Source organism: Myiozetetes cayanensis, unplaced genomic scaffold, assembly GCF_022539395.1.
Source record: "Myiozetetes cayanensis isolate MyiCay16 unplaced genomic scaffold, myiCay2020 scf986, whole genome shotgun sequence".
Lineage (NCBI taxonomy): Eukaryota > Metazoa > Chordata > Aves > Passeriformes > Tyrannidae > Myiozetetes > Myiozetetes cayanensis.
Genome location: NW_026088281.1, coordinates 1 through 12,161, shown reverse-complemented (window position 1 = coordinate 12,161; position 12,161 = coordinate 1). Strand labels below are relative to the sequence as shown.

Here is a 12,161-nt window from a genome sequence, read left to right as displayed (position 1 = left end):
TTCCTAAGGGTGATGCCCCTTCAGCTCCAAGCTGCCAGTCAGGGGCAGCTGTGAACAGGAAAGATGGCCAGCTCTTGTCTCTGCACCAAGAGACCATCTCTTTGCCTCTCAGGACTCACAAGATTTCACTTCAAGTACATTACAAATGTCACAGACTTTAACCATCCAAACTCACTCCTGGCAAGAGGAAGTGGAACAAAATAAAGTACCCAAATCCCCTCCCTCTGTTGTCGCTGGGGCAAACTGTGAACAGCAGGTGTGGAAACACTTGGATACATCCCAAAGACATTGAATTTTGGGTCACCCTGTGCTCCACATTTGCTCTCACTGCACAGCGAGAAGGATTCCTCAGGATCTCATTCCAGGGACCCTACTCTCAAAACCCCAGAGCTCAGGGGAGAGGGATGCAGAGAGATCTTCCTGAAAAGAGGCCTTGAATGTTGAATTGCTGAGACATGAAATATGTTTTGCTGACTGAGTCTCGTCTAATTCAATTCTTCCTTTTTCTCCTCAACAGAAAACCAAACCCTGAGGCAGCAAATGCCCAACAGCAGCTCCCTCACCCAGTTCCTGCTCCTGGCATTCTCAGACAGGCGGGAGCTGCAGCTGCTGCACTTCTGGCTCTTCCTGGGCATCTCCCTGGCTGCCCTCCTGGGCAACGGCCTCATCCTCAGTGCTGTAGCCTGCGACCAGCACCTGCACACCCCCAGGGACTTCTTCCTGCTGCACCTCTCCCTCACAGACCTGGGCTGCATCTGCACCACTGTGCCCAAAGCCATGCACAACTCCCTCTGGGACACCACAACCATCTCCTACACAGGATGTGCTGCACAGGCTTTTTTCTTTCTGTTCTTCATCTCAACAGAGTATTTCCTCCTGACCCTCATGTGCTACGACCGCTACGTTGCCATCTGCAAACCCCTGCACTACGGGACCCTCCTGGGCAGCAGAGCTTGTGCCCACATGGCAGCAGCTGCCTGGGCCTCTGGGTTTCTCTATTCTCTGCTGCACACAGCCAATACATTTTCCCTGCCCCTGTGTTAAGGCATTGCCCTGGGCCAGTTCTTCTGTGAAATCCCTCAGATCCTCAAGCTCTCCTGCTCATACTCAGGCTACCTCAGGGAACTTGGGCTTCTTAGGGTTAGTGTCTTTTTAGGACTTGGTTGTTTAATTTTAATTGTTTTCTCCTATGTGCAGATCTTCAGGGTTGTGCTGAGGATCCCCTCTGAGGAGGGATGGCACAAAGCCTTTTCCAGGTGCCTCCCTCACCTGGCCGTGGTCTCCCTGTTTATCAGCACTGGCATATTTTCTAACCTGAAGCCCCCCTCCATCTCCTCCCCATCTCTGGATGTGACCTTGTCTGTTCTGTACTCGGTGGTGCCTCCAGCCCTGAATCCCCTCATCTACAGCCTGAGGAACCAGGAACTCAAGGATGCCCTGAGAAAAATGATGACTGGATGCTTTGCAGGAGCAATAAAGTGACTGTTTCCTGTGTGTAGCATTCAGAATGGGATTCATTAATTTACCAGTTTTTCTGATCAGATTATTTGCGGAGGCCATTGTGTTCTTCTTGCAATAATTTTCTGTGCAATTAAATATTCTTAGGCACTTGACTTTGATTTTTGTGTCCACTCTTTTTTTGACCCAGAGATGTTTAAATGATGAATTGTGCTCTGAATATTTAAAGAAAATAAAGGACCCTGAAGTGCCTTCTTTGTCCAAGACCCTTCTTTTAGCTGTTCCTAAAGCACAGCACACTGCAGGACAGGGGGAATTTGCAAAGGGCAAGGAGACAAGAATCTCAGCACAGCAGCACTACCAGGGAGCAGTAGAGCTTGGGCTTTGCAGAGCTGCTCCTTCCACTTCCACACTGACCCTGTGAGCCCCTTTCTGGTTGGAAGGCCTGAGTGCGCTCTGAGCACAGTCCTGGGGGTGGAAGCCCTTTGAGCACAGGCAGGGACAGGCACTGGGAACTTGTGAAGCAGAGCTGGCCTCCCTGACAGCATCTACAGGATGCTGTGGGATCTTCGGAGGGCACTGCATGGACTGGGTCACTTCTTCTGGTCTCTTGCTGCAGGGCTGGAATTCTCCTGCAGTGACACCAGGACACTCCTGCTCTTTGCATTCCCAGCCTGCTTTGGAAATCCAGTCTTGCCCTGTTGTTCCCAGGGACATGCTGGGAGTGCTTCAGAGCTGCCATCCTGGGGCAGCTCCTGCCCAGCGTGGGCAGGCACAAGGTCTCTCCCCCTGCTCCTCTCCCCTCAGCAGTGCCACTGTTTGCTGCAGCCTCCTCCTCCTTGCCCAGCACAGCCCTCCTGGCAGAGTTGGACACAGCCCTTGTTCTACCCCCTCCTCATGGCCCTGCCCAAGCCCCTCAGCTACAGCCTGATGGCCAGAAACCTTCAGGGCAGGGAGGTATTGGGGAAAAGGTTGAGGAAACTTTCAGCTGTACTAAAATCCAGTGGGAGTGGTTGGCCTTGTGGAAGAAATCACTTCTAATTCTCCAGAAGCACCATGACAAACAACCTGTGTTGTGTCCTGGGCACTCCTCTGCAAGTGTGGGCTATTGGAAAAGTTTTGGTGTCAGGGATGTTGAGAAGGCTGGGCAGTGTCACTGGGAGACCTCTCCCAAACCCTTACAAAGGCCAGAGCCATCCCAGAGGTTCCTGGGGCCTTGGCAAAGGCAGACATGGAACCAGTCTGCAAAGAGGGCAGCAAGGGGGCTTGGCAGAGTTCCAGACTGCTCAGGTTCAGCAGGGGAGGGAACATGGCAAGTCCTCTTGCAACCATTCCCAGGCATGGGAAAGACAAGGCAGGGATTGCTGAACCTCTGTGGGAGGGAGAAAGGGATGTTGTGCACCCAGACTTTATCAAGGCCCTTGACATGGTCTCCTGTGGTCTCCTTAGAACCAGACTGGTGGGAGCTGAAGAGTGTCAAATAAAATCCATGGTACAAAGTCCTCTTGGCAGCAACTTCCTGATGAAATGCCTCAATTACCAGCCCTTGAACACCACTAGAGAACATCTTTATTATCTCTTTGTACAACGAGACTTAAAGGTGTTTTCAAGTCCTTTGTGGATGATGCCAAATTTCAGGGAGCCCTTGAGCAACCTGTCCTGGTTTAAAGACACATCCTGGGGAGGGAACTCCAATAAAATGAACTCACTCCCCTTTTATTCCCCACCAATATAAGGAGACAAAATGCAAGGAGGTATAAGTGAAAAAAATAACACTTCACTTACAAGAAATACAGCAGCAAAACCAGCAATACCAACAGAACAGTTCAAAGCAACAGCAGAGAGAGAAATTGCCTCCTCTCTCCCCCCTTGCCCCAACTCCCTTTTGTAAACAGATCAAAACAGGGATCAACACGTGCCTCCCTTCCCCCTTTTCCCCTGAATGAACAAAGAACAGAAAACAAAACCAGGGGAAAGAGGCTGCAAAGTAGAACCTGGGAAACTGTGGTCTGAGCTGAGTTGTGCTGCCCAAGAACACGCTGACTCCAGAGGGGTCCAAGCGGGGCAGAGCCGGTGACTCCGGTCCGTGCGGCAGCGGGGGGGAGGCAGCGGCTCTGCTTGATTCCATGGAGTTCTGGGCAGGCACTGTGGCCCCTTGGTTCCAGGAGATTCCACAGTGTCCCTGCATTCCTTTGCTTCCAGGAGGCCCAGCAGTGTCCCAATGAGCCCTTGGTTCCAGCAGGTTCTGCAGCATCAGAGTGGCCCATTGATTTCAGGAGATTCCACAGTGTCCCAGGGTTCCTTGGCTTCCCTGAGGCCCTGCAGTGTCACAGTGGCCACTTGAGCCCAAAGGGTTCCTCAGTGTCAGAGTGGCCCCTTGATTCCCAGAGGATCCCCAGTGTCCCAAAGGCCCCTTAGATCCAGCAGCTTCCATTATGTCCCAGGGTTCCTGCAGTTTCTCCGAGGGCCTGCAGTTTCAAGATGCCTGCTTGGATCCATCACGTTCCAAAATGTTTCAGGGTTCCTCTCTTTTCTCAAGGCCCCAAGTGTGTAATGGCTCCTTCATTCCACAAGACATCACTGTGTCCCTGTGTTCCTTGGTTTCCATGAGGCCCTGCAGTGTCACAATGACCCCTTGATTCCATGAGGTTCTCCAGTGTAACAGTGGCCTCCTGATTTCATGGGTTTTAGCAGTGTCACAATGACCCCATTATTTCATAAGGTTGCCCACTGTCCCTCAGTTCCTTTGGCTCCCTTAGGCACCGGAATGTCACAATGGCCCCATTTGTGATTGATTTTATGAGGTTGCAGAGTGTCATCACAAAGCTGACCCCACCCCGATGGAAGTTTTTGGAGGGTAACTGGGCCAGGGGAGCACAGCCTGCAGCAGAGATGGCCAAGGGCTCTGGCAGGGCTGCAAGGCCCAAAGGCACCCAGGCTTTTGTGCCCTTGGCTCTGGCAGCTGCCTCTGCCCCTCAGGCCACCACAAGCAACTTTCCTGGCAGCTTCTGCCCTTGGGTTCTGCCTTGCCCCTCCCTGAGCAGTCTGGCAGGGCTTGCACAGTTTTGGGCCTTTGTTGTTGCTCCCCCTCCCATCCCACTGCCCCCCAAACAGCCCTGAGCCCCCTGGCAGGGACAGGATCTGCTGGGCCAGGGCCTGGGGCTCAGCCTTGGCCTTTGTGCTCCCCAAAACCAAGGCAGGCTTTGCTCAGCATTGCAGGGGCCTGCCCAGAGCCTCAACTAATTGGAATTGTTTTGTTGTTTAGCTAAAGAGAAAAATTTCAAAGAGCAGCTTGCACATAATAGCTATTTTTTTATGAAAGGCAATGATTTCCACAGAGTCTTGGGATGCAAGAGGGTCAGGGTGCAATGGGTTTGGATCCAAAGATAAGGGGCAGAAGAGATTAGTAGCACTTAATCACTGACCATCTTAACAGTTATCAAGGGATTCAATATAATTTGTTACAATTAAACAGTGACAGAATTATAGATTCACAGTAACAACACTCACACCAGAGTCAATTCACACTATCTCAGACCTTTTTGGTTTTTTTAACTTTTCTATATTTTAGAACTAGTTGTGTAGTGAATATATTTTAATGTAGCTGTATTATACCCCTTACCCTTAACAGAGTATTTACACACACCCAACCTTACTACCCCATTCCATATCAATCCCTCTATCCTCTATACTTCTGACCTGGACCAGAAGATATCACACAGACACAGTGACCTCCAAGGCAGAACTTTTTAGGAACTCACAGGATTTTGTGTGCTGCGAAGAAGATGAAGATGAGGAAGAAGGGGTCCCAAAGACACCAAACCCAGTTCCTGAAGGGGTGTGTCAGGGGGCAGAATGGGACAGAACCAGGGCTGCATAAACCTGGGATTGGATGAACCTTATTATAAAATCATAGAACCCCTGTCTGGGGGGGCACACATGGTATGTATTCCTCTAGGCCTAAAAACCCAGGTCTCTTTATCTTATCTCCTACCTAAACTGGCCTGGAGTCTTTTTCTCCATGGTCTCTTAAGATAACAACACCCACACCCAGGCAGAGATGTGTGGACACACCAATATCTGGGTGTGTAAAGGTCCCTCTCCAGAATTCTCCTGGTTCTCAGTCAAACACTTTCACACATCCCTTTGTGTTTCCCAACAGACAAGGTTCCACGAGGCCCTGCAGTGTCCAAATGGCCCCTTTATTCCATGTTTCCCCAGTGTCCCAATGGCCCCTGGACTCCACATGGCCCTGCAGTGTCCCCACAGAGCCTTTGATTCCAGGAGATTGCGCAGGACGAGCCCTGGGAGGTCCCCATGGAGCCCCCAGGACAGCAAAGTGACCTCCTGGCTCTGGAGGAGCCCTGAGAACTTCCCCAGGGGGAAGGGCCGGATCCTGCCCTGGGATGGGGCAACCCCGGCTGGACAGACACACTAGGGATGAGAGGTTGGGAAGCAGTGCCGGGAAAGGGCCCTGGGGGTGCTGGTAGGTGCCAGTTGTCCCTGAGTCAGCAGTGCCCTGGCAGCCAGGAGGGCCAAGCCTGTGCTGGGGGCATCAGGGAGGGGATTGTCCTGCTTTGCTTTTCCCTAGGGTGGCCTCAGCTGCAAGATTGGGGCAGTTTGTGGGAACTCAATGGAAGGGAGAGATTGAGCCATTGGAGAGTGTCCAAAGGAGGCCATGAGGATGGGGAAGGGCCTGGAGGGAAAGTCGTGTGAGGACACTGAGGGCACTTGGTGTGTTCAGCTGGAGAAGAGGAGACTGAGAGGAGACCTCACTGCAGTCACAACTTCCTGGGAAGGGGCAGAGGAGGGACAGGCCCTGAGTTCTGCTCTAGGGGGACCAGGGACAGGACTGAGGGAATGGCCTGGAGTTGTGTCAGGGCAAGGTTAGGCTGGATCTTGGGAAAAGGTTCTTGCCCCAGAGGGTGGTTGGGCACTGAACAGGCTCCCCAGGTCAGTGGGCACAGCACCAAGGCTGACAGAGCTCAATAAGTTTTTGGATGATCCTCTCAGGCTCATGGTGTGAGCCTTGGGGATGGTTCTGTACAGGGCTAAGGGTTGGACTGGCTGATCCTTGGGGGTCCCTTCCAACTCAGCACCTTCTGTGACTCTGTGATTATCAACCCTGTGTCCAGCACAAATACAAAACAAAGAACTGCACTAGCCACAGGAAAGAAATTTAACTGGACTCCCCCTGAAACCAGCACACCCATTATGGGCTCTCACAGAAACATCCCACAGTCCATTTGTCACCTGGAACCAGTGACTCTGAGTTCCTGCTTCCCCAGCCCCAGGGATGGTGTCCTTGTCTGCTCATTCCTCCACACTCTCTTCTCAGTGATGGCATCTTAACCAGAAAAGCCCCTGGGAATAATTTTCTTCTGTATCTTCAATTCTTTTGTGGTTAATTAGACAGATCTCAGAAGTGTATTCAAATTGAATAAATTATAATACAGAAGCAATGAGAAAATATTTCCTTTTTGATGTCCTGTTCACTTTTTTCCTGTTTATACATTCATATCAGCAATCCCCAGTCGATATTGATCCCAAGCACCTCCTAATTCAGTCTGAATAGATACGAATATCAAGACACTTTGTGTCTGAGAATCCATCAGACTTTATGCCTATCCCCAGCCCACCATTCCCTCATCCAAGCCCTGGGACTCAAAGCAGCCTTGGGCCAATCTGAGCTTCCTCCACTAAAGGCTGGGCCTGCAGGTTTCAGCTCCTTGGCACCAACTCCCACCTGCTTGGCTTGGAGAAAGAGCTGCACAAGACAGTGGGTTTCTGTGGCTGGGTTTTGGTAGCGGGGGGGCTCCAGGGGTGGCCTCTGTTGGAAGCTGCCAGAAGCTTCCCCTGCCCCATGGAGCCAATGCCAGCTGCTCCAGGACGGACTTGCTGCCACTGGCCAAGGCCGAGCCCATCGGGAGTAACAAGAACAGCTCTGGGATAACAGATTTAGGGCCAGAAGGAATTGTAGGCAGGGAAGAGTGGAGTGGGAACGTGGGAACAGCAATGCAGACCTCAAGGGCGGTGCAGAACAAGGGGTAGGAGGTGCTCCAGGCCCTGCAGCCCCTGGGGGAGCATTGGGGTGCAGAGACCCCCCTGCGGTCCCTGGAGGCTCCCACGCTGGAGCAGGGGGATGCAGGAAGGAGGCTGTGATCCCGGGGCAGGCCCAGGATGGAGCAGGTCCTGGCAGGGACCTGCAGCCTGTGCAGAGGGAAGCCCAGGCTGGAGCAGGTTTTTCCCAGCAGGACTCGTGGCCCCTGTGGGGGACCCATGCTGGGTCAGCTCATCCCTGAAGGACTGGCCCCATGGAGGAGGGACCCACGGGACAGCAGGGTGGGAAGAGCTGCTGCCCGAGGGATGGACTCACTGGAGAGGTCCATCCAGGACTGTCTCCCGTGGGAGGGACCCCACGGGAGCAGGGAAGGATCCAACTCCTCTCCCTGAGCAGTGACAGAAACAACAACTGACTGTAATCCCCATTGCTGTCCCCCTGCACTGCTGGTGGGGGGAGGGAGAGCTGAGAAGGAAGGAGGGGTGAGGGGAAGGTGTTTTTCAGACTGTTTTATTTCCCACTCTTTGACTTTTATCCTGTCAGTAATAAATTTTAGGAGTATCCCTACTTTGAGTCTGTTTTGCCTGTTAGTAAGCGACTTTCTCCCCACCCTTATCTCTACTCAGGAATCCTCAGCTGTTTTTTTCCTCTCCTCTGTGGAGCTGCAGAGGGAGGGGGAGGTAGCAGCTTTTAGTGGGTGTTTGAAATCCAGCCAGGGTCAACCCACTACACCAACCCATGTGCTTGTGGCCCTTTTGTGATGTCACAGCCTACGCTCTCCATTCCGGAATAGCCCTTGGCAACCAAAGAACCAACACCCCACAAGGTCAGAATGCAGCCCCACCCATGTGCCCCTTTAGGATGTCCTGGTCCATCCTCTCCATTCTGGAATAGCCCCTGGAAACCAAAGAACCAACGCCCCACACCCCCACAGTGCAGCCCCATCCATCTGCCATGGGACTCTTTGGGAAGTCACGGCCTTTCCCCCAGGAAAGAAAACCTGTAACCTTCGGGTTTCAGGTGCAATTGGGGGGCCACCCTGGGCACTCCATGGGCAGCAAAAGCTTTCTGTCCTGCCACCTTTTGTCTGGCAGGAATCTTTGTCCAGATTCAAATTTGGCAGTTGGACTGACAATTCCAGCGCGGGGCTCCTGCAAGCGAACGACAGCCCTGCCCTCCAGGAAAGAAACCCCTTCCCCTCAGTCTCTTTTCCTCTTTCTTCAAATACAACCTGCAGGGCAGCTTTCTGCCATCTCTTCTCTTGGGAATTGTGAAGATAGACCCGCTCCCATGTTTAACACCTCAGGCAAAACCACCCTGTTAAAAGCTTTCCCAACCTTCCCCATCCTTTCCCAAAGCTGAGATGTGGAAAGAACAAGTGCCCTTGTCCCTGGCTGTGCTGCTGTGCTGGGAGTCTCTTCCCTCCAGCTCTGCACACAGGCACTGCCCCTGCAGCTCCAGAGAAGGGTTGAAGAAGCATCTTCAACACAGAAATCAGGGCAGGTGTATCAGGGATTGTTGATATTTTTTGGTCTTTGTTTGGCCCAGCCACCTGCAAAAGTTTTGTTCTTTGCCTGCCAAGTTCACTGATAAACAGGAGCTTCGTCCTTGGAGAGACAGTTTCTTGTGTAAACTGGTTTAATTGGTGCTCTGTGGTCGGCTAATTGTCTGTAGAGGACATTTGAAGGAGAAACTGAAGAGGAGAGGATGAAGTAAAGCCCCCAGACCCAAATAGATCAGAGCCCTTGAGTGAAACAGCGCAAGTGCGAGGGGAATCCCCACGTTCTCCCGCAGGGCTGAAGGGGGGCACTCACAGAACGGGGCAGGGACCGAGGGCCTCTGGCTGGGCGGTGCTGCCACACCGACCCAGGGAGACGTCCCCAGCTCTTTGGATAAAAATGCAGGTGGCTCGTGCTCAGGGCTCTCAAGATTCACAGGAAGGACAACGTTGCCTTTTGTGGGGACGCCGCTATCTTTGTGAGCCTGCTGACCCTCCGAGGATGCAGCCTCTGCTGGGGGGAATTCTGGTTATCCTGGGGTTGGTAAGACAACCTCGTAAAACACACCTGAGTGAGTGGGGGTTTCACTGAGGGCTCAGTTCACTCCTGTCTCTCGGGTTCTTGTCAACTTGGCCTCTTTCTGTAATAAATATTGGGTTTCATGTTGAGCTCTCAGTGGTGTCTTGGTTTTTAATCTCTGCATCCTTTTGAACTCACCCCATTACAGTCAGAAAAATCATAAGCCATGTTCCTGTGATGTCACCAACATCTCTGTGTTTTCACCAGAACTCTGTCATGTCAGAAATGTCCCTGTGACATCACGGTTGCCCCTTTCTTGTCACCAGTCCCCTGTAATGCCATTGGTCCTCAAGGATGTCACCAATGTCACTGTGATGTTACCAGTGTCACCAATGATGTCATTGGTGTAATTTTGATGTCACCCTTGTCTTTGTGAAGTCACCAATGTCCCCAGTGGTGTCACTGATGTCCACGTTTTATCACGGCTGTCCCTTTGTTGTCACAATTCCCCTGTGACATCACTGGTCCCCAAAGATGTCACTGCTATCCCTGTGATGTCACCACTGTCCCCTGTGATGTCACAGATGTCACTGGTGATGTCACCCGTCTCTCTGTGATGTCACCAATGTCCCTGTGATGTCACTGCTCTCCCTCTAATGTCACAACTGTCTCCAGTGGCTGCACCATGACCCCATGATGTCACCGATGTCCCCGTGATGTCACCAGACCCCTGTGAGGTCACTGATCCCCAATGATGTCACTGATGTTTTTGTGAAGTCACCACTATCCCCTGTGATGTCACAGATTTTCCCATTGATGTCATTGGTGTCTCTGTGATGTAACTACTGTCTCCAGCGGTGACACCAGGTCCCCGTGATGTCACTGATATGCCTGTGACATCACTGCTTTCCCTTTGTTCTTATCAGTCCCCTTTGATGTCACTGTTCCCCAATGATGAAACCTCTGTCCCTGTGATGTCACCATTGTCCCCTGTGATGTCACCAATATCCTTGATGATGTCACTGTTGTCTCCATAATTTCACCCCTGTCCTTGTGAAGTCACCAATGTCCTATTTGATGTCACTGATTTCCCTGTGACATCACATCTATCCTTTCATTGTCACCATCCCCCTGTGATGTCACTACTCCCCAATGATGTCACTGCTGTCCCTGTGGTGTCACCACTGTCCCCAGTGGTGGTACTTTGTCCCTGTGATGTCACCGATGTCCCTCTGATGTCACCAGACCCCTGTGACATCACTATTATATCTGTGACATCACAACTATCCTTTCATTGTCACCAGTCACCTGTGGTGTCACTGGTCTTTAATGATGTCACTGCTGTCTCTGTGATGTAACCAATGTCCCTGTGACATCACAGCCATCCCTTTCTTGTCACCAGTCACTTGTGACATAACTGGTCCCCAATGATGTTACCACTTTCCTCATGATGTCACCATTGTCCCCTGTGACATCAGTAATGTCCCCGATCAAGTCACTGGTGTCTCTGTAATGTCAACCCTGTCCCTGTAAAGTCACCGATGTCTCCGTGACATCAGGGTTGTCCCTTTGTTTTCAACACTCCCCTGTGATGTCTCTGGTCCCCAGTGATGTCATCGACATCCCTGTGATGGCACCACTGTCCCCTGTGATGTCACCAGTGTCCTAGATGATGTCACTGGTGTCTCTGTGATGTCACCCGTGTTGTTATGTCAACAATGTCCTCTGAGACATCACAGCTGTCCCTCTCTTTTCAACAGTCCCCTGTGATGTCACTGGTCCACAATGACATCACTGCTTTTCCTGTGATGTCACCAATGTCCCCTGTGATGTCACCATTGAACCTGATGATGTCACTGGTGTCTCTGCAATGTTATCCCAGTGTTCCTGTGACATCACAGCTGTCCCTTTGTTGTCACCAGTACTCTGTGATGTCACTGGTCCCCAGTGATGTCACTGCTGTTCCTGTGATGTCACCTCTGCCTCTAGCAGTGTCACCATGTCCCCATGATGTGAATGATTTCCCAGTGACATCACGGCTGTCCCCTTTTTTTCACCAGTCACCTGAGATGTCATTGGTTCTCAGTGATGTCAGCCATGTCCCTGTGATGTCACCACTGTCCCCTGTGATGTCACCAATATTCACAATGATGTCACTGATATCTCTTTGATGTCAACCATGTACTTGTGATGTCAATGATGTCCCATGTGATGTCACCGATGTCCCTGTGACATCACAACTGTCTCTTTGTTTTCACCACTCCCCTGTGATGACACTCATCCTCAATGATGTCACCAAGGTCTCTTTCATTAAGGTTAGGGTTAGGTTAGGGTTTGGTTTTAGGTAACGTTTAGGTTAGAATAAAGGATAGGGTTAGGGTTAGGGTTTAGGGTTAGGGTTTATGATTAGGATTTAGGATTAGGGTTAGGGTTTAGGTAACTTTATGGTTAGAGTAAGGGATAGGGTTTCAATTAGGGGTTAGGGTTAGGGTAAGAGTTAGGGTTAAAATTAGTGTTGGATGAGACAGAAACTTCACCTTTCTATTCCCCTTCTTGGTGTGTGGGGTGAAAATCGCCCTTGTCAGGGAGCCCCTGCAGGCTCTGCTCCTCCGGTGATCCAACAG

The 12,161-nt window shown here is 51.5% G+C and overlaps 1 protein-coding gene across 1 annotated transcript; it reads left to right on the top strand.

Annotated features, from left to right (window-relative positions):
- Positions 1-540: 540 nt before the first annotated feature.
- On the top strand, positions 541-8,109 carry LOC126653220 (olfactory receptor 14J1-like; the record flags this gene model as incomplete). Its single annotated transcript, XM_050340743.1, is given in 2 exon segments — positions 541-1,478; positions 8,079-8,109. Coding segments are annotated over 2 exon segments (969 nt in total), but the record flags the coding sequence as incomplete, so codon positions are not given.
- Positions 8,110-12,161: the final 4,052 nt, after the last annotated feature.